Source organism: Triturus cristatus, chromosome 3_1 (assembly GCF_964204655.1).
Source record: "Triturus cristatus chromosome 3_1, aTriCri1.1, whole genome shotgun sequence".
Classification (NCBI taxonomy): Eukaryota; Metazoa; Chordata; class Amphibia; order Caudata; family Salamandridae; genus Triturus; species Triturus cristatus.
The window spans coordinates 431,650,664-431,673,142 of record NC_140583.1 but is presented as its reverse complement, the minus strand read 5'-3'; the positions used below and the strand labels follow the sequence as shown (position 1 = coordinate 431,673,142).

The window sequence follows — 22,479 nt, the reverse complement described above, 5'->3', positions numbered from 1 at the left end:
GTGCAGCTATTCACCTGGAGGTCCTGGCTGGATGGACCCAGAGGGCCATTTGCCTCCTAGGCAACGCCAACTGCGCACTCTCTTCGGAGAGGCTCAAGTCGGTCCTGTTATGCATTGATCCTCAACTAGTGGAACTGGCGTCTGCGGAACCAGGCCCCTTGGCAGAAGGACAGCTCTTTGGGGAGCATTTTGTCAAGGACATCGCAAAGTTTGTCAGCACTTTTGCGTCTCTCTGGACAAGTCACAATCTTCGCTGAAAAGGGTGCTCCATCCCCTCTCTGGCAGGGCCGTCGTGGCATAGGATGCTCGACCGGCCGCTACACCAATCCAAATCCTCACCGTGGCTTAGTCCCTCGACAAAGTGGTTATACCCAGGAACCGGAGCAAGCAGGTTTTTACCCCTTCAGGTCCCGTGGCTTCTGTGGCCGGTATAACAGGGGCATCAACAAAGGCTTCAGTAATTCCAATGCCTAATTCTCAGGTATGTTCTTTAATTTTTCTAATGATCCCCCTAGGGGGCAGATTGTTGAATTTTGTGAACAATTGGGCGAAGAACACTGCAGATGCATGGATCATTCACATGGTCCAAGGTTATCAAATAGAGTTAACCGTTTCCCCTTCTCAGGCAGTCCCACCCTCCCCCTCCTTTTTTCCCTACAAGACCAAGCTTTTATCGACTCAGAGCTTCAGGAACTTTTGACGAATCAGGCTATTGCCGTAGGACCCTTCATTCCCGACTGGTTTTGCAGCAACATCTTTTTGGTGCAAAAGAAGGGAGGTGGACAGAGACTAGTCTAGAATCTCCTTTGTAGTGTACAGACACTTCAAAAGGGAGGGCATCCATCTTCTCAGAGATCTTTTATTGGAAAAATATTGGGTGGTCAGACTAGACTTAAAGACGCTTATCTAACGGTGCCGATTTGCCCCTCCCATCAGAAGTTTCTCCAGTTCTCATGGAAAGGGCAATGGTACTGCTATTTATCTCTTCCCTTCGGCCTGTCCTCATCCCCTTGGGTATTTACCAAATTGCTGAAGCCGGTGGCCACCCGCCTGCGAGGGTTGGGGCTCCGCATGATCGTGTATTTAGACGACATGCTAATTCTCGCCCAAAATCGATTACTTCTGCTCACGCATCTAGAGTGGATCTCCTCTCTGTTGCAAAAGTTAGGGTTTGTGATAAACCTTAAGAAATCGATTACCGTTTCGGCACAACAGGTGGATTTTCTGGGGTTTCAAATAGACTCAGTGACTGCTCAGTTACTTCTTCCAATGAACAAGATCAAATCTATAAGGAGAGAGATACGTTCAACTTTGTTGAAACAGAAGGTCTCTTGAAGGTCCATAGAGAGGATTGTGGCCCTTCTAGCTTCCTCGATTCAGGCTATCTTCCCAGGGCCGCTTCATTACAGAGCGTTACAATGCCTCAAGATATTCTATGTTCAGAGGAGATTCTCGTACGATCACATGATTCCTCTGTCCCCGGATGCTCAAGAGGAGCTTCATTGGTGGTTAGATCACATGGAAGCTTGGAATGGCAAGGCCATTTTTGGAGCCGCTCCCGACGTCATTATAGAGTCAGACGCCAGCTGATGGGGCTGGGGAGCAAGATATGGAGATTTTGCCACAGGCGGGCGTTGGTCTGCCGAAGAGTTAACGTTACAAATCACCTGTCTAGAGTTGTTAGCCGGCTGCTTCGCCATAAAATCGATCTCCCCTCTCAAGAGCAATTGTTGCATCCTCCTCAGGATGAACAATGTCTCAGCGGTGAGATACATAAATCGGCTAGGGGGGACAGAATCGCTACGGTTGGCCAACACTGCAAGGGCATTTTGGCATTTTTACCAAGCTCAGAAGATCAGCGTTGTAGCGGAGTATCTTCCCGGCAAATGCAATCGAATAGCGGACTGGAACTCCAGATTTCTGAGAGACTTCAGCGATTGGAGACTCCATCCTTCGCTGTTTCTAGAGATCATGAGTATGCAAGGCCCTTGCCTGATAGACCTCTTTGCCTCTCGCCTCAACACTCAGCTCCCACGTTTTTACAGTTGGAGACCGGACCCGATGGCTATAGGAACAGATGCATTTCTCCACCATTGGGGGTCTCAGAGGAACTATGCATTCCCCCCCCTTCGCTTTGATTCCGAGGGTGGCGGCTCAAGTCTGCTGGCAAGAGACATCATTAGTGTTAGTAACACCGTTATGGAAGATACAATTGTGGTTTCCGACATTATTGGAACTGTCAGTGGATCTGCCGTTTCAACTGCCAGTTTTTCCGATGCTGCACCAGGACAAATTTCGATCTCCTCACCCTCTGGTCCTTCAGTTATCCCTCATGGTGTGGACGCTCTCAGGAGACATGAACGCATTGAGGGCCTTTCTTCGGCTGCTGCCTTGTTTATACAGCAAGCTTGGGCTCCATCAACCCGCAAGCGATATTCTGCATCCTGGAAGCGATGGATGGGTTGGTGCCTTCAACGACAAGTGGATCCCGCGGGTTCTGATTTGAGAGAAATCCTTAATTTTCTGTCTGAATGTGCTGAGTCGGGTCTGTCTTACAGATGTGTGAATAACTTCAGATCGGCCTTATCGGCAGGCCATAATCACATTGATGGGAAGCCAGTGGGAGTGCATCCTTTAGTGTGCAAATTACTCAAAGGTATCAGAGTGGCGCGCCCTCCGCAACCCAGATATAATACTTTGTGGGATGTTTCTAAGGTTCTTTCATTGTTGGAAAACTGGCCAGTTAATAAAGATTTGTCATTAAAGCAGTTATCTGCAAAACGTATAATGTTGTTGTGTCTTATTTCCTGTCGTAGAGTGTCTGATGTTCATGTTTTAGATTTGGTAGGCACGCTTTTTTCCCCACAAGGTGTGTCTTTTCTCATATCTAGGAGGCCTAAGACAATGTCTCATTCGGTTGAGTAGCCAGCTTTCCTCATAATGAAAAGTTATGTGTTTTAAAATGTTTGAAAGTTTATGAGGAACGTACTTTGTCTCATAGGTCCGATCCTCTAGGACTGCTACTTTTAGCTATTCAGAAAGCTTTTCGCCTTGTCTCAGCTGCCACTCTGGCTCGTTGGGTCAAATGGGTCATGGCTGAAGCAGGCATTGCCATTACTGTTTATTGGGCGCATTCTGCAAGGGGCGCTATGGCCTTCATCATTGGGTCTCGTCTTGAAGATAACTTAAAAGCTGCAGATTGGTCATCTGACTCAGTGTTTAAAGTGTTTCATTATAATCCTATTGTTCATGTTTCTTCTGTGGCTGTTGGTCAGCTTTGAACCAGCATAATCTGAGCCTCCGGTCCTGCCATAGAATACAAAATTTTCCAGCTGTCGCGACAAGAATTTAAGATTCTATTAAGGACACGGAGGCGCGGATTATCCCACCCGTTGGGACAGGTAAGATTTACAACTGTCATGCTGTTTGATGATGCATAAGGATAAGTTACTTACCTGTAATCCTAGTTCTCTTCCAGAGGTATCCTAATCAAAGTCATAAGCACATGAATATTCCCACCCATGTGCGGGACCCCGGAAACATACAACATATATGTGGAAACATATATGTAGCTCTATATATATATAAAAACACAATGCAGCCTTCCATAGCAATGCTGAACAATGTTGTAAGAAATTCCCCTGTATATAAATACATTACAATAAAAAGCAGGGAGAAAATGCACATTTGAAAAACTGCTTTAATAAACAGTAGAAATCACCATCTTACAAGGAGGAATGAGAAAACATTGTCAGCACATAGGCTGCATTGCAGGAAAAACCTCACTGTAGAAAGCTGAAAAGCTAACCCACAGAAACACATAGATAAACTGGCACCGTGCCTTTAAGGCAGCCATGACCCCTAGCTTCCCATTATGCCTCAGGGGTGACAGTTAGGTCAGTTGTTCTTTGCGGAGATCCGTAGACCATAGCACAAAGAGTTGATATGTATCTTGTTCACTTGCCCGGGGAGGCAGGTGGGTTGCTTATGACTTGGATGAGGATACCCCTGGAAGAGAACTAGGATTACAGGTAAGTAACTTATCCTTCTCTTCCAGGGGATTCTCATCAATAGTCATAAGCACATGAGTAGAATAGCAAGTCCATCCCCTCATCCTGCGGGCAAGTAACCATAGTACAATCAAGATACATAGTAAACAGAAAAGCATATAAAGACTCTAAAACAAATTAACATTAGAACAGATTCCTCAAGGAGACCTGGCCTACTTGGGTATCCGCTCTGGAGTTTGAATCCAGACAGTAATGCGTGGTAAATGTATGGACCGATTTCCAAGTTGCAGGCTTGCAAATCTCGGCCATCGGTACATTGGGTAAGAACGCAACCATAGCAGCCTTGCCCCTAATAGAATGAGCTTTTGGGGAGGCTAACAGAGGCTTGTTCGCTATTTGGTAGGCCAACTTTATACAAGACACTATCCATCTCGAAATGACTCTTTTAGAAGCTGGAAAGCCTGTTCTAACAGAGCCGTAGTTTACAAACAATTGCTCAGCTTTTCTAATAGACTTTGTTCCCTCCAAGTAGAATTTGAGAACCCTCTTGAGGTGTAATGAATGAAGAGACCTTTCTGCTGGTGTAGCAGGATTGGGAAAGAAAGAGGGAAAATAAATAGTCTGATTTACATGGGAATCAGACACTACTTTGGGAAGGAAGGAAGGGTGAGTTCGCATAACCACTCTATTATGATGGAAAACCGTATACGGTTCCTTAGAACAGAGTGCTTGGATTTCACTCACTCTGCGTGCTGATGTAATAGCCACTAGAAAAGCTACTTTCCATGTAAGGTGTTGTAATGTGGCATTATGAATGGGTTCGAAGGGAGGGCCCATCAATTTGGACAAGACTAGATTCAACTCCCAAGGTGGAGAAGGAGGTCGGACAGGAGGATACACCTTCAACCCCTGTAGGAAATCCTTGACCAACTGAAGTTGAAACAACGAAGGCTGGTTAGGCGATTTTCTATATGCCGTGATGGCAGCCAAATGCACTTTTATAGATGTATACTTCAAACCAGATTTGGCCAAGTAGAGCAGATAGGGCAAGCTTACCTGTTCTTGCCCGTGAATTGGATTCCACCCATTATGGACACACCACAAGTAAAACCTTTTCCATTTAAAGGAGTATGAGGATCTTGTGGATGGTCTTTTTGACTCCCGCAAAATGTCCATGCAATCTTGAAGGAGGTTCAAATGTCCGTACTGCAGGACTTCAGGAGCCATGCTGTCAAGCTGAGCGAGGGAAGGCTGGGGTACAGGATCTTCCCTCCCATTTTGGTCAGGAGGTCCGGCCTGCATAGGAGTCTCCGATGCGGGCGCACTGAGAGATGCAACAGGTCCGGATGCCACCATTGGTGAGGCCAGTCTGGTATTATGAGGATCATTGTCATGCTGGATCGGATCAGTTTGGCCACAACCTTCAGAATGAGAGGGAGGGGTGGAAAGGCGTATGCAAACGTCCCTGACCAGTCTATCAAAAGAGCATTCCCCCTCGTTCCTGGTCGGTAAAACCTGGATGCAAAGACGTAGCATTTTTTGTTTGATCGTCCGCAAAGATGTGGATGAAAGGATGACCCCATTGATGAAAAATGTCTGCCACCACCTCGTCGTTGAGCACCCAGTCTTCTTGTTCGTCGAAGTGACGACTGAGGGCGTCTGCTCACATGTTCTGCTCTCCCGGTAGGGGCACTGCTGTGATCGATAGGTTTCTGGCTAGTAGCCAGATCGCCTGGGATTCTAGAGACAGAGGGAGAGAGCGTGTTCCACCTTGTTTGTTCAAGTAATACATGGTGGTTGTATTGTCCATTTGTATTAGGATCGATTCGGACTGAATCAACGGTTGAAAAGCCTTAAAGGCTAAATGAGCCTCCCGCAGTTCCAGCATGTTGATATGATAGGTCCGTTCCCTGCTGGTCCACCTGCCTTGAGTTTGTAGATGACCCAGATGCGCACCCTCCAGGAGAATTTCAGAGAAATCCTGCTGGTCCTCCTTCGGGAGTTTGTCTTTGAAGTGCTCCAGTAAATCCCATAAGGACCTGTCATAACGGCCCAGCAGAGCCGCAGCGTTAGAAACTTGAAGAGAAGACGCTGCAGAGGCGCACGCCTTCGTCCCCCAAGAGTATTGTGCTCTACTTTCCTTATCCTTAGAAGCTGAGGAGGAAGAAGCAACTGCGTGTGTCTTCTTTGCGGCTGCCACAGTGACAGAGTCCGGTGTCGGATCCGATTTGAGGAAAAGAGGATCTGAAGCAGCAGGTCTATATTTTTTTAAGATTCATGCAGAAGCTGCTATCACCGATGGAGTAAGGAAAACGTCCATTACTGGCTCAATTATACCAGGGACCAAGGGTAGTAATGGTCTAGGCGCAGACCTCTGATGGAGGGTCTCGAAAATGATAGACGTGGTGGTCTGAGGAGCTGACATGGTGATTCCCAGCTTTTGTGCTCCTCTGGAGAGAACATCATGAAAAGTGTTCACATCGTCGATGGGTGACACCCTAGAAGGAGGACTATCCATGAGGGTGGGTGAGTAGTGCCTTTTGGATGAGTGTGTCGAAGAGGAGGACCACGATGGTGTTCGCCGCCTCTTGCGCTGACTCTGAGTCGATCTGCGCTCAGGAGATCTGCTTCTGTGTTCTCTGGTCCGAGTAGTTGGGGACCTGTCCACTTCCTGCACAAGACGTTGTAAGGGTGATATGTGCAGAGGACTGGAATAGTCCATAGGTCATTGGGCATGACCCGTTGGTACTGTTTGCCAGTGATGGAGAGGTTGGAGCCACCTGGGCGAAAGATGAATTGAAGGAGATCGCCGTCTCCTTGGAGAGCCTTTTGGTGACCTTGGAGGCTCAGGTGTGTGAACAGAAGAATTACGTGATGTGGCAATTGTCCGGGGTGAGCTCCGGATAGAGTGAGAGGACTCTCTGTGACGTCTGGAGCGAGATCGGCGACTGGATGAGTGGTGTGACGTCAATGGAGAATGCCTCGACGTTGACTGGCTCTGTGTCACCCTCACTGGTGAGTCCCTTGATCGTGATTGTCTCCTCGACGTCGATCTCACCTTCAACGTTGTTTGCACCTTTGACGTTGAGCGTGTAGGAGACCTCAACGAAGAATGGATGGACGGAGAAATCCTTCTCAACGTTGCTTCCTGATGCCTGTTCGATCCCTCTCTCGACGCTGACCGTCTGTTGGAAGTCAGTGGAGATGAGATCAGGGCACTTCTTATCGCCGACGGAGATCGCCGTCTCGACGTCGAACGACGTCTGGTGTATTTTACATTGGACCTCGATGACAAATGTTTCTTCGACGTCGGCGAAGATCTGGCCTTCGACGTCGAACGTCGCTTGGACGACGACTGAGGTGATGATTGCCGTGTCTCTGGTGACGAGGCCTGTCTTGACGTCGACCGTCGCCTGGTTGAAGTCGACTGAGACGCCTTCTTTGACGCCGATCGCTGGCGACCCTGCGACGGCACAACATGTCTCGACATCGAACGCCGCCTCGCCGGCGACGACGGAGAACCATGCCTCGACGTTGGGCAAGCCCGCACCAACGGAGATCTACTACTCGACGCCGATCGTCGCCGGGTGGACGACGGCGGAGGATCCGACATACTTGTTGTCTTCGTCGACGACCGGTGTTCTCTCGACGGCGAGCCTGACGTTGATGGTCTTCTCGTCGAAGTATTCGTTGCCGGAAGGAATTTGCGGCGCCGAGCCCGACTCCGATGGCGAGCAGATTGGAACCTTACTTCTAGATGGAGTAGTGGCCCTCTCTTTCCTCTTCTTCATCGGAGACCTGCCTCTTGAAGGCGATTTCTTCTTCTACGCAGCCAGCCCTTAGAGGCAAATCCTCTCTCTGTCCTTAAGAGTTCTATTGGACAGTAGCTGGCAATGCTGACAGGTCTTAGAATTATTATCAGCAGGAAGGCAGAGAATACAGACGGGGTGGGAGTCCGTTTTAGCCTTCTTCTTGCCACAGGCAGGGCAGGGGTCAAAAAGAGAGGGCATTTGGAAGAGAAAAATAATGCTCAACTTTCTTAAAAATAGCAGATATATACTTCAAACACCAATAGACGTCAAAGTAAAGAAATTTAGACAAAGAAAGAGAAATATTTTCTGACAGAAATCAGAAAAAAGTTAGAGCTGAAGTAACCAGGGTCCTGACAGAAGGAGCCGGAAGGAACAAGTGACCTAACTGTCACCCCTGAGGCATGATGGGAAGCTAGGGGTCATGGCTGCCTGAAAGGCACAGTGCCAGTTTATCTTAGTGTTTCTGTGGGTTAGCTTTTCAGCTTTCTACAGTGAGGTTTTTTCCACAATGCAGCCTATGTGCTGACAATGTTTTCTCATTCTTCCTTGTAAGATGGTGATTTCTACTGTTTATTAAAGCAGTTTTTCAAATGTGCATTTTCTCCCTGCTTTTTATTGGAATATATTTATATACAGGGGAATTTCTTACAACATTGTTCAGCATTGCTATGGAAGGCTGCATTGTATTTATATATATATATATGGATATATATATATATATATATATAGAGCTACATATATGTTTCCACATATATGTTGTATGTTTCCGGGGTCCCGCACATGGGCGGGAATATTCATGTGCTTATGACTTTGATGAGGATCCCCTGGAAGAGAATTATGTTATTTTTTCCCACCCTGATATCAAACCTCTTTTGGTTCCGTATTTTTCAAACGTATTTTCTGTTTCAGGAGCAGAATCCAAACAGACCTAAGTCTACGCTTCTTCGTATCAAAGATGTCTGCACGGTTGGAGAACGGTTGTCTCGTTTGGGACCTGTTGAGAGTTGCTGTCCGTTGGGAGCCTGATCTGCTGTTTATTACTCTCCATTGAGAGTCAGGACTATTGCTTTGTTACTGACTTTTGAACTGCTCTGGCAAAGAAAGAGGAAGCTAAGATGGTGCCTCATTATTTTGTATGCTTTACTCATGTTTGATTGGCTAATGAAGTAGGTGTGGTTCAAATCCTCATGGGATGTGTAGTGTTTTTACTGTTTTACTGTTTTAACATTGGCTGCTGTTGAGTAGCAAAGAAATTGAGAAGCATAATCCTCGCCTCCATGTCCTTAATAGAATCTAAAATTCGTGTTGTGTTAGCTGGAAAATGTTGTATTCCTGTACTTACTGAACTTATTTCTGGTCTGCATATATACTGGATTGATTGGTAATTCAAAATAAAACTTTTGAACCATATTTAGAGATTCCTGGTCCTTATTGTGGAGTTGCGTTGGCTTCACAAGTTAGAAATGTATTGTTGATGAGAACTCCTTTTCAATACTTCATGTCAGTTATCAAAGGTCCATATGACCAATGGGGAAAAACCTTTGATGACTTGACTAAGAGACTGCGTTTTAAGGCCCAGGTATGGATCGGTCAATGAAGATCTGGCTTGATTAGAGCAGGGAAACAAAAACCTGACTTCTCAGTACTGGATACAACTATGGCTGTAATTCACTAACCAATCAGGGGACAAAGGGTATTTTCCTTGCTTGCACTAAGGCCCAAGGGGACCAGTTATGTAGCAGTGCAGCAGTTTTAAAAGCCAGGGGTGGCTTCACCATTGGAGCAGAGGAGCGTCACCTCACTTAAAATACCTCCAAAACCCCATGGAAAATAAAATGGTAATTTATTAAAAATGTTATTTGTATTCCCGTCCCGAGACAAGTTTCAGGACGGGTTGCTGCTGAGTAATGGCAGCAGGGAGGAGGGTGGTCTGTCTATGCACTTATGCTTAAAGTGCACATTTCTTTTTGGCCAACTGTCTTGAGGCAGCCAGCCACATATGCACACTTTAAACATCTAAAAGCCAGCTGTCTTAAGACAGGTGGGTTAGTGTCAGTGCAGGCTTCCAGGGCGCTGAGGAGCGCCAAGTGAGGCAGCTCCCTCCAATCAGGGAGCGGCTCACACAGCATGAGAGCGGTGCCCTAATTGGTCAAGGGAGTTCCAGGCTGCAGCTCTCATTCCCTTTGGAGGTCCGGAGCAGAGGACGTCGCATTCGCCTGGTACATTTTTTTATATTTATTTATTTATTTTTGCGTACCCTTCACCCTCTCCCCATAGATGCCAGCTGCTACTGTTGAAAGCACTGCAGAGGTCCTTGTATATCCAACAGTTTTCAGGCAACAATTAAAGTGGCGAGATAACTCTGCTGATTAACATACCTGCTGGAGAGAAATCTGAGTTTGTCTAGTAGCAGTTTTGACTTCTCTAAGGTAGCACAGAGGGTTAATGTGCCTGCTGCAAAGAGCGTATACTATGCAGATCACAGAACAGTATTTTATATGCATAGCTCAGTTGGTTACTGTACTACTTTTGTCACAGAGATCCTTTTGTTACTGTGCAGTTCATAAATTCCTATCGTAATCTAGGTTAGAAAGTTATGTTTCTTTGTCCCAGTCTTTCGTTATCCTAATTTGGGTTTGTTTGGGTAGAAATAAATTCTTATTATAAATCAACCCTAATCACTGTGTTACGTTCTAAATCCTGAGCTTGTGCTTCGCAGGCCCTGCACTATTAAAAACTGCCTACGAGTATGGATGACGTGAATCCTACACCTTGTAGTCCCCTTTTGTCTTATGTAACGTTTTCTATATGCAGATTTACACACCTATGATTCATGTAAATGTAAATGTACATTTACATTTACATTTATGTAACGTTTTCTATATACAGATTTACACACCTATGATTCATTGTCTCTGTATGTGTGTGTGATGTAAAATGCTCTGAGACCCTACACTTGTATGAGAAGTGCTGTAAAACTAATTAAATCTATGTGAGAGAGGGGCTATGGACAGATGAGAGGCTGTTGGGGGGGGCGACAGGGAGGGAATCAATGAGGAACCCCAACATTGCGGTATCCTGGTGCACTGTAATGTCATAATTTACTATGCTTTAAAAACGAATACAACTAAATAAATAATTTAAAATGTGTTGTGGAGTACACCATTTCCCCCCAGGTTTTCTAGGGAAGGGGGGGGGGGTGAGAACCCCCCAAGCCTCCTTGTAAATTTGCAAGGGCTGCTTTGGTGGGGGCGTAGCTTCAGGGGGGTGCTTGGGGAGTTTTACACCCACTAATAAACATCTTTTCAGTTTAATAGTTGGGTACACAAGTGCTTTCAATGGGGTCTGGCGAGATATCTGTCGGATTTCACCTGGGATTTTTGCATAGTACACTGACGAAAACTCTCATCTCGGTTTTGAAAGCGCTGAAAATGTTTATTTTACAAAATATTGTGTTCCTCTCATATAGTACTCCTATTAATTCATATTCGCCATGACACGTGGCCCCAATGCCACGTGTCCGGGCGTACTGCAAATCACAGTCCAAGCGTGCTAGCAGAAATGTTGTCATCGTGACTTAGCTGCCAGCAAACAGCACTGCCCACTGCTGCTGCGGTATTTATTGCGCTCTCAAGAGGGGCCCATGGTCAGTAAAGACGAGCACAGCGCTCATTATGTTACGTTTGTGACTGGCTGCATTATGCTTTACAGCTTCAGGAACATGAGCTAGGGAATTCCGAAAACCAACCAGCGGGAGTTAGGGAACACGACCCAGGCAGAGAGAACATCACATAAAAGTTACTTCCTTTCAAAGGTGCGTCCAGTACAGTACGCAACTTTACTGCACATTATTCGCCGACATTTGAATCTTTAACTAGAATTCCAATACATTTTGCGATGCCCTATGGTCTCACAATGCTGGAGAAGGTTCCTAAACCCCCTACAAACAATCGTATTAAAAGTGCTAGCAGGAAAGACACAAACACGGTATCTGCATATTAATAGTACGTGGTCTCGGGATCAACGTCATACCTTGGCCGCGAGCCGACACTCCATGACCCTGATATTGAAATGAGAAGTTGCTGCTTTATTCATTTCGACACAACTGTTCGCTATCACGAACACGGCTCCCTCTGGAAGCTTCACGTCAGAGGCGCGGAGGGGGCTGAACTCGATTAACTTGGCCTAGTAAAGAAAGACAAGAACCATGTTAGGCTTCAAGCTTCACAGAGCGCGCACACTTACTGCATTCTGTTCCTTCAGGCACGAGGGAGTCCACAGATGAGGCAACCGGAGACGCCATTCAGCCTAATTAATGAGGGACATTTGCACTTGAGAGGGCCCCGTAATGCAACACCTTTCTGAAAGTCACGCAGCCTTCAGTTCCAGACGGTCACGCAGCCTTCAGTTCCAGAAGGTGTTGGCCACCAGGTACCCGTGACTAAGCAATATGTTAAAAATGGGTGACAGGTTGATGTTATTAACATTAATGGAAGAGCCACTTCCTGGTTTTGAAGATGTATTACCATTTTAACTCCAAAGCATTACACTTTAAAAATTTAAATCATACACCCAGAGTTCAATGTACAAGAAACAATTAAGCCGCTTGCACACAAAAATCGAAACACATCATCACAGGCTGAGCCAGACTCTTGTCTGCGATGGAAATCCAATAAGCATATGAAAAATCACCCAAAGTCTGGACAGGCAACACAAACATACCACTCATGCACATAAGAAGTTGTTTTCACAGTTCTGTTAGTAGGCCACAGTCCAGCAGTGCTGAGCCTTAGCAAAGCAAAATCACAGACTTTGATCCGTGACCCTCCTCGGGCCCTCTATTTCTATTCGTTGGTGGCTGAAAAGAATCATTGGGAAAGCCCATAGGCCTTGCTTTTTTAACCGACTTCATTTGGAACTACTTTTTGGTGATGCTGTGAAGCACTGTGAAAAGCAAACTCCTAGAATCTCCCCCCCCCCCCCCCCCCGCCCCCACGATGAAAATAAAATGCTGGGATGATTCGGATGCGCCATTACAATGGCACGCACATCAGCCACCACACAAATTTAATGAGGTAGGTCCCATTTTGTCCTTTTTCATTTACCTATCCCAAATGGCAAATGTCTCTTGAATCGGTAAATCATTTAAAAAAAATGTCATCACTTTCTTAATTGCGGAGCAGACCAGCAGCAATTGGCAGCTGCAGGGCCTAACAAAAATCGAAAAAGAAATGTAAATCATGTTTTACAATGGAGAAGCAAACATGAGTTGATTCACCAGAATGCCAGGAGTAGCGGAAGTACATCACGTGTTTTGACCCCAATGACATCAAAGTGATGTCATATGACTTAACACGCCATCAACCTCCCCTCAGTGTTTGTGATCTATCTTTTTTATGTTATCTATCACATCTGTCTCACTTGTTGCTGACTCTTGTTCACCCCTCCTGCCTATTTAAACTGTGTCTTTCTCACTGATCTCCTTTTAATACGTGCTGTCTCCTCTCTCACCTAACTTTCTCACTGCTTCTGGATACTTTTTCACTCTATACCACCTTTTTCCCCTCCTCTACTACTCCCTTATCTATCCTTTTTCACCTGTCTACGTCACAGTATTATTGGTGTCGCATTCATCACTATTTGTCTCTATCGAACATACATCTTGCTGTGTTTGCCTCTTGAATCGCTTACCCTTCTCCCTGAAGTATCATCTTTCCTTCGTATTTTTACCCTTATTCCGCCTCAAAACCTTTTACCTTTGCCTCCCCTCTCTCTTTCCCTCCCCTAGATTTGTTCCTTACTCTCTCCACAAGCTATGGGGCAACGTGAGACACAGAGATGATCCACACCACTTGGAACAATAAATTATTGTTTTCCAATTTAGCGAGTGTCCTCTGAGGTCAGGGGGTCGTAGTGACATTGCTGGGGTCGGAGGAGGCCAGTCAAGGGTTGCCGCTGTGATCCCTAAATGATGTCCATGGAAGCAAATGGGGGAAGCAATGGGGTGCTGGCAGAAGAATGGACGCAACAAGGCATGGATTGGAGGGAGGAGCAAAGGGAAGCAGGCGAGAGGGGTAGTTATGGGGAGCCAGCTGGAGGAGAGGAAGGAACAGAGAGCTGTCAGAAGGAAGCAACAAAATGCAGTCAGGTGGAGGAGTAATGGGGTGGAGAGGAAGGAACAGAGAGCAGGCAAGAGGAGCAATGTGAGTGGGCAGGATGGGAAAGCAGTAGGGAGTGGGTGGGACGGGGAAACAGAGGGAGCGGGATCCAACAGGAAACATGTAGGCAGGTGGAAAGCAACAGCGAGCGGGTGGGCCACAGAAAGCAACAGTGAACAGGCAGACGGGGGAAGCAACCAGGAGTGGCCGAAAGAGAAGCGTTAGGGATGGGCAGGTGGAAGGGAAGTAATGGTGAGCGAATAGGTTCAAGAGAGCTAACGAGGACCAGGTGGGTCCTAGGGAAGCAACGAAGAGTGAGAAGGCAGCAATGGGGAGCGAGTTGGTGTGAGGGAAGCAGCAGGGAGCTTAAGCAAAGGGGAGCGGGTGGAAGAGAGGAAAGCAGCGGGTGGGCGGGGAAGCAGCTGGGAGAGGGGGGTGGGAGGGAAGCAGCGGGGAGATCAGGTAACCAACGGGAAGAGGGTGGGAGGGAAGCAGCGGTGAGCAGGTCGGGTGGGAGGGAAGCAGCGGGGAGCGCGTGGGTGGGAGGAAAGCAGCGGGGAGCGCGTGGGCAGGAGGGACGCAGCAAGGAGCTGAAGGCAAGCAGTGGGGAGCTGGTGGAAAGGAGCGGGGAACTGGTGGGAAGCAGCGGCGGGTGGGTGGGCTGGTGGGTGGGGGAGACAAGCAGTGTTGAGCGGGCGGGCATAAGGGAAGCAGAAGAGGGAGGGATGGTCGGCGGACGGGAAGCAGCGGGGGCGGTTGGGCTGGAGGGAAGGAGCTGGTGGGTGGGCAAGAAGCAGCAGGGAGAGGGTCGGTGAAAAGCAGCAGGGAGCAGATGGGTGGGAAGCAGTGGCAAGTGTATGGGCGGGCGGGAAGCAGGAAGCAGCAGGGAGCGGGAAGCGGCAGGGAGCGGGTGGGCGGGAAGAAGCAGGGAGCGGGTGGGCGGACGGGAAGCAGCAGGGAGCAGGTGGGCAGGCGGGAAGCAGCGAGTGGGCAGGCGGGAAGCAGCAAGGAGCGGGTGAGCGGGAGGCAAGCAGCAGGGAGATGGTGGGCGAGAGGCAAGCAGCAAGGAGAGGGTCGGCGGAAAGCAGTGGGGACCAGGTGGGCGGGAATCAGCAGCAAGCGTGTGGGCGGGTAGCAGCAGGGAGTGGGCGGGAAGCAGCGGGTTGGCAGGCGGGGAGTGAGTGGGTGGGAAGGAAGCAGCAGGGAACGGGTGGGCGGGAAGGAAGCAGCAGGGAACGGGTGGGCGGGAGGGAATTAACTGGGACCAGATGAGGCAGTAGGGAAGCAATAGAGAGCGGGTGGGTGGGAGTGAAGCAACAGGGAGAGGGTCGGCGAAAAGCAGCAGGGAGCAGTTGGGCGGGAAGCAAGCGTGTGGGCGGGTGGGAAGTGGCGGGTTGGCAGGCGAGGAGCAGTGGGTGGGCGGGCAGGTGGTAAGCAAAAGGGAGCGGGTGGGCGGGAAGCAGCAGTTAGCGTGTGGGCAGGCGAGAAGCAGCAGGGAGCAGGTGGGCGGGCGGAAAGCAGCAGCGAGCGGGTGGGCGGGCGGAAAGCAGCAGGGAGCGGGTGGGCGGGCGGGAAGCAGCAGTGAGCTAAGCAGCGGGAGCAGGTGGGGGAGAGGCAAGCAGCAGGGAGAGGATCAGCAAAAAGCAGCAGCAAGCATGTGGGCGGGCAGGAAGCAGCGGGTTGGCAGGGTGAGGAGCATCGTGTGGGCGGGCAGGTGGTAAGCAAAAGGGAGCGGGTCGACGGGAAGCAGCGGGAAGCGTGTGGGCGGGCGGGAAGCAGTGGCAAGCGTGTGGGCAGGCGGAAAGCAGCGGGGAGCGGGAAGCAGCAGGGAGTGGTGGGTGGGAAGCAGCAGGGAGCGGGTTGGCAAGCGGGGAGCAGCAGGTGGGCGGGCAGGTGGTAAGCAAAAGGGAGCGGGTGAGCAGGTGGGAATCAACGGAGAGCGGGAGAGAAACAATGTGGAGCAGGTGGGCAGGAGGGAATCAACGGGGAGTGGGTGGATGGGAGGGAATTAAAAGGGAGCAAATCAACAGGTAGCAGGAGAGAAGCAACCGAGAGCGGGTGGGCAGGAGAGAAGCAACCAGGAGTGAAGCAACAGGGAATGGGAGGGAAGCAACAGGGAGCGGATGGGTGGGAGGGAAGCAAAAAGGAGCGGGTGGGAGGGAAGCAACAAGGAGCAGGTGGGTGGGAGGCGAGCAGGTGGGTGGGAGGCAAGTAACAGGGAGTGGGTGGGAGGCAAGCCGCAGGAAGCGGGTGGGAAGGTTAGCAGGTGGGAAGCAATGGGGAGCGGGTGAATCGGTGGGAAGCAACAGGGAGAGGGTAGGAAGCAACGGGGAGTGGGTGAGTGCGTGGGAAGCAACAGGGAGTGGTTGGGAAGCAACAAGGTGCGGGTGGGAAGCAATGGTGGGTGGGAAACAACAGGGAGTGGGTGGGTGGGAAGAAACGGGGAACGGGTGGGGAGTGGGTGGGAAGCAACAGGAGCTGGTAATGGGGAGAGGATGGGTGGGTGGTAGTGAATGGGGAGCGGGTGGGTGGGAAGCAATGGAGACTGGGTGGCAAGAAGCAGGGAGTGGGTGGATGGATGGCAAGCAGCGGGGAGAGGGTGGAGGGAAAGCAGCAGGGAGAAGGTGGGTGGGAAGCAGTGGTGAGCGTATGGGCGGGTAGCATCGGGGAGCCGGTGGGTGGGCTGGTAGCTGTGGGGAGCGGGTGGGCAGGCAGGAAAAGCAGTGCGGAGTGGGTGGGTGGGAGGGAAGCAGAGGGGAGAGGGTGGGCAGGAGGGAAGCAGCAGGGGCGGTATGGCAGGATGAAATCAAAAGGGAGCAAGTAGGTGGGAGGAAATCACCAGGGAGCAAGTGGGTGGGAGGGAATCAACAGGGAGCCGGTGAGTGGCAGGGAGTCAACGTGGAGTGGGTGGGTGTGTGGAGGGGGAAAGGAAGCAGCGGGGAGTGGTTGGGAGGGAGGTAATCAACAGGGAGCGATGGAAGTAACAGGGAACACGAGAGAAGTAATAGGGAACACGAGAGAAGTAACGGGGAGTGAAGTAACAGGGAGCGGGTGTGTTGCAGGGGAACAACAGGGAGCCAAGTCGCAGGTGCTAGTGGGCAGGAGGGAAGCAGCAGGGGGAGTGTGAACAGGAGGGAAGCAGCAGGGAGAGAGTGGGCGGGAGGGAAGCAACGGGGAACAGGTGGGTGAATACAGGAGGGAAGCAATGGTTAGGGAATTAACTGGTAGCGGGTGGGCGGGATGGAATAAACAGGGAGCAGGTGAGGGGAGGGATTCAAAGGAGAGAGGATTGGGGGAGGGAATCAATTGGCAGAGAGCGGGGGAGGGAATCAACTGGGAGCAACGGGGACCGGGAGGGAAGCAAAAGGGAGCTGGTGGGCATTAGCAAATCAACATGGAGCGGGTGGGAGGGAGGGAGGGAAGCAGTGAGGAGCAGGTGGGCAGGAGCGAATCAACAGGTAGCAGGAGAGAAGCATCCGGGAGTGGGTGGGTGTTAGGGAATCAATGTGGAGCGGGTGGGTTGGAGGGAATCCACGGGGAGCGAGTAGGTGGGAGGGAATCAACGGAGAGTCAATCAATGGGGAACCTCAGTAACAGAAGTGGGTAGGAGGGAGGGAAGCAGCGGGTAGCAGGAACAAATCAACAGGTAGCAGGAGGAAAACGACCCAGGAGTGGGTGGGCAACACAGAGAACCAACCCAGGAGTGGGAGGGTACGAGAGAAACAACCCAGGAGTGGGAGGGCAAGAGAGAAGCAACCAGGAGTGGTTAGGGTTGAGTGAAGCAACAGGAATGGTAGGGAAGCAACAGGGAGCTAGTGGGCGGGAGGGAAGCAACAGAGAGCAGAAGGGAAGCAACAGGGAGCTAAGCAACAGGGAGCGGGTGGGCAGGAGCTAAGCAACAGGGAACGGATGGGCGGGAGGGAAGCAACAGGGAGCAGGTGGGAGGGAAGCAACAGGGAGCAGGTGGGCGGGAGGGAAGCAACAGAGGGTGTGTGGGAAGCAACAGGGAGCGGGAGGGCGGAAGGGAAGCAACTGGGAGCAAGACGGAAGCAACAGGGAGTGGGTGGGTGGGAAGGAGGGAAGCAACAGGGAGCGGGTGTGAGGGAGGGAAGCAACAGGGAGCGGGTGTGAGGGAGGGATCAACAGGGAGTGGGTGGGTGGGAGGGATCAGCAGGGAGTGGGTGGGTGGGAGGGAATCAACAGGGTGTGGGTGGGAGGGAATCAACAGGGTGTGGGTGGGTGGGAGGGAATCAATAGGGGGTGGGTGGGAGGGAATCAACAGGGAGCAGGTGGGAGGGAAGCAACAGGGAGCAGGTGGGCAGGAGGGAAGCAACAGAGGGCGTGTCGGAAGCAACAGGGAGCGGGAGGGCGGGAGGGAAGCAACAGGGAGCAGGTGGGAGGGAAGCAACAGGGAGCAGGTGGGCGGGAGGGAAGCAACAGAGAGAGTGTGGGAAGCAACAGGGAGCGGGAGGGCGGAAGGGAAGCAACTGGGAGCAAGACGGAAACAACAGGGAGCGGGTGGGTGGGAAGGAGGGAAGCAACAGGGAGCGGGTGTGAGGGAGGGAAGCAACAGGGAGCATGTGTGAGGGAGGGATCAACAGGGAGTGGGTGGGTGAGAGGGATCAGCAGGGAGTGGGTGGGTGGGAGGGAATCAACAGGGTGTGGGTGGGAGGGAATCAACAGGGTGTGGGTGGGTGGGAGGGAATCAACAGGGGGTGGGTGGGAGGGAATCAACAGGGTGTGGGTGGGAGGGAATCAACAGGGTGTGGGTGGGTGGCAGGGAATCAACAGGGTGTGGGTGGGTGGCAGGGAATCAACAGGGGGTGGGTGGGAGGGAAGCAACAAGGAGCGGGTGGGTGGGAGGGAAGCAACAAGGAGCGGGTGGGTGGGAGGGAAGCAACAAGGAGCGGGTGGGTGGGAGGGAAGCAACAAGGAGCGGGTGGGTGGGAGGGAAGCAACAAGGAGCGGGTGGGTGGGAGGGAGCAGGAAGTAACAAGGAGCGGGTGGGTGGGAGGGAAGCAGCAATCAACGGGTGGGCGGGAGAGAAGCAACAGGGAGTGGGTGGACGGGAGGAAAGCAAAAGGGAGCATGTGGGTGGGTCAGTGGGAGGGAAGCAACAGGGAGCAGGTTGGGAAGCAACAGGGAGCAAGCAACAGGGAGCGGGTGGGCCGGTGGGAAGCAGCGGGTGGGCAGGTGGAAAGCAACAAGGAGAGGGTGGGCGGGTGGGAAGCAACAGGGAGTGGGTGAAAAGCAACAGGGAGCAGGTGGGCGGGTGGGAAGCAACAGGAAGCGGGTGGGCGGGAGGGAATCAAGGGGGAGCAGATGGACGGGAAGGAATCAACAAGGAGCAGGTGACCGGGTGCGAAGCAACAGGGAGCTAAGCAACAGGGAGCGGGTGGGCAGGAGGGAAGCAACAGGGAGTAGGTAGGCAAGAGGAAAGCAACAGGGAGCTACGCAACAGGGAGTAGGTGGGCAAGAGGAAAGCAACAGGGAGCTACGCAACAGGGAGCAGATGGGTGGAAAGGAAGCAACAGGGAAAGGGTGGGAGGGAGGGAAGCAACAGGGAAAGGGTGGGTGGGAGGGAAGCAACGGGGAAAGGTTGGGTGGGAGGGAAGCAATGGTGAGCAGGTGGGCGGGAGTGAATCAACGGGGAGAGGGTGGGCGGGAGGGAATCAACGGGGAGAGGGTGGGTGGGAGGGAAGCAACGGGGAGATAAGCAAGGGGGAGAGGGTGGGTGGGAAGGAAGCAACAGCGAGCGGGAGGGAAGAAACAAGGAGTGGGTGGGCGGGAGCTAAGCAACAGGGAGCGGGTGGGCGGGAGGGAAGCAACACGGAGCGGGTGGCTGGGAGGGGAGCTGGTGGCTGGGAGGGAAGCAACAGGGAGAGGGCAGGAGGGAAGCAACAGGGAGTGGGTGGGAGGGAAGTAACAGGGAGCTAAGCAACAGGGAGTTAAGCAACAGGAAGTGGGTGGGCGGAAGCTAAGCAACAGGGAGCGGGTGGGAGGGAAGCAACAGGGAGCGGGTGGGTGGGAGGGAAGCAACAGGGAGCGGGTGGGTGGGAGGGAAGCAACAGGGAGCGGGTGGGTGGGAGGGAAGCAACAGGGAGCGGGAGGGAAGCAACAGAGCGGGTAGGCGGGAGGGATTCAACAGGTAGCAGGAGGGAAACAACAGGGAGCTAGTGGGTGGAAGGGAAGCAACAGCGAGCAGGAGTAAACAGGGAGCTAGTGGGTGGAAGGGAAGCAACAGCGAGCAGGAGCAAACAACAGGGAGTGGGTGGGCAGTAGGGAAGCAACAGGGACCTAAGCAACAGGGAGCGGGTGGGCAGTAGGGAAGCAACAGGGACCTAAGTAACAGGGAGCGGGTGGACAGGAGGGAAGCAACATGGAGCGGGTGGGCAAGAGGAAAGCAATATGGAGCTAAGCAACAGGGAGTGGATGGGTGGGAGGGAAGCAATGGGGAAAGGGTAGGTGAGTGGGAAACAACGGGGAAAGGGTGGGTGGGTGGGAAACAACGGGGAAAGGGTGGGTGGGTGGGAAACAACGGGGAAAGGGTGGGTGGGTGGGAAACAACGGGGAAAGGGTGGGTGGGTGGGAAACAACGGGGAAAGGGTGGGTGGGTGGGAAACAACGGGGAAAGGGTGGGTGGGTGGGAAACAATGGGGAAAGGGTGGGTGGGAGGGAAACAATGGGGAAAGGGTGGGTGGGAGGGAAGCAACGGGGAAAGGGTGGGTGGGAGGGAAGCAACGGGGAAAGGGTGGGTGGGAGGGAAGCAACGGGGAAAGGGTGGGTGGGAGGGAAGCAACAGGGAAAGGGTGGGTGGGTGGGAGGGAAGCAACAGGGAAAGGGTGGGTGGGTGGGAGGGAGGGAAGCAACAGGGAAAGGGTGGGTGGGTGGGAGGGAGGGAAGCAACAGGGAAAGGGTGGGTGGGTGGGAGGGAAGCAACAGGGAAAGGGTGAGTGGGTGGGAGGGAAGCAACGGGGAAAGGGTGGGTGGGTGGGAGGGAAGCAACGGGGAAAGGGTGGGTGGGTGTGAGGGAAGCAACGGGGAAAGTGTGGGTGGGTGGGAGGGAAGCAACAGGGAAAGGGTGGGTGGGTGGGAGGGAAGCAACAGCGAAAGGGTGGGTGGGTGGGAGGGAAGCAACAGGGAAAGGGTGGGTGGGTGGGAGGGAAGCAACAGGGAAAGGGTGGGTGGGTGGGAGGGAAGCAACAGGGAAAGGGTGGGTGGGTGGGAGGGAAGCAACAGGGAAAGGGTGGGTCGGTGGGAGGGAAGCAACGGGGAAAGGGTGGGTGGGTGGGAGGGAAGCAACGGGGAAAGGGTGGGTGGGAAATTTAAGCAAGAGGGAAAGGGTGGGTGGGAAGGAAGCACCGAAGAAAGGGTGGGTGGCAGAGAAGCAACAGGGAGCGGGTGGGAGGGAAGCAATGGGGAGAGGGTTGGTGGGAGGGAAGCAACAGCGGGAGGGAAGCAACAGGGAGCTAAGCAAAAAGGAGCGGGTGGGCAGGAGCTAAGCAACAGGGAGCGGGTGGGAGGGAAGCAATAGGGAGCGGTGGGTGGGGAGGACGCAACAGGGAGTGGGAGGGAAGCAACAGGGAGTGGGAGGGAAGCAACAGGGAGCCAAGCAACAGGGAGCGGGTAAGCGAGAGGGAAGCAACCGGGAGCGGGTGGGAAGGAAGCAATGGGGAGCTTAGCAATGTGGTGGGAGGGTAGCAACGGGGAGCGGGTGGGTGGGAGGGAAACAACAGGGGGCTGGTGGGTGGTAGGGAAGCAACAGGGAGCGGGAGGAGTCAACAAGCCTTGGCAATGGCAAGTCGACACAGTGCACAGAGGTACTGCTCCCACGGTTCCGAGGAATTTCCAGTTGCAATCTCGGTTCCTAAAGCAAAGTCCAACGCAGCCCAAAGTGCCTCAATGGTTGAAGATGAAGTGGTTTCGGATCTGAATCTTGTCCCCTGATGACTAACGAACCACCCACAGGTAAGCCCTTAAGTACCCTAAGGAAAGGGTTGGGACGATTCAGGGGTTTCGCCCATAGGAGGGGCTGGACAGTGGGGAGGATACTCCCATGTCCTTTATCCAATTGTGCGCCAGAGGGGGAGCCAAAGGCTCCCCGAACTGGTTCCAACTGGAGTATGCAAGGAGGGTACCAAATGTGCCCATCAAATCAGTCTAATGGTGCTGGGAGGTGGTCACACCTCCCTGTGATAGGAAACCTATTGTCCTGCCTTCCCCTGCTCGTGCTTGGCTCTGCAGCAGGAGAGCAGAATCGTGTCTCTCATCAGCAGCAGCCATAGTTTGCTTTCTGGGTCTAGAAGACTGGTACTGGGAGCACTGAGGGCTTCCAGGAGGAGCTTTACAGTTCTTGGACTCATACCCCAACACCGCTTACGGTGTTGGGGTATGAGTCCAACATGTTGGATACCAGGGTTTGTTACAGCCAGTTTAGAGCTGGCCATCGTGTAATGACGCATGGCCACTCTATGTATTGTGATGCACTTACAACTCAGT

At 52.0% G+C, this 22,479-nt stretch overlaps 1 protein-coding gene across 2 annotated transcripts in view; it reads right to left on the bottom strand.

Moving 5' to 3' along the window:
* Positions 1-22,479, bottom strand: part of GALK2 (galactokinase 2) — a 1,202,443-nt gene that overhangs the window by 650,802 nt on the left and 529,162 nt on the right. For both annotated transcript variants that reach the window (XM_085644227.1, XM_085644226.1), the window contains one exon: positions 11,855-12,007. In XM_085644227.1, the coding sequence (XP_085500353.1) occupies positions 11,855-12,007 (153 nt within the window). The remainder of the gene's footprint in view (positions 1-11,854; positions 12,008-22,479) is intronic.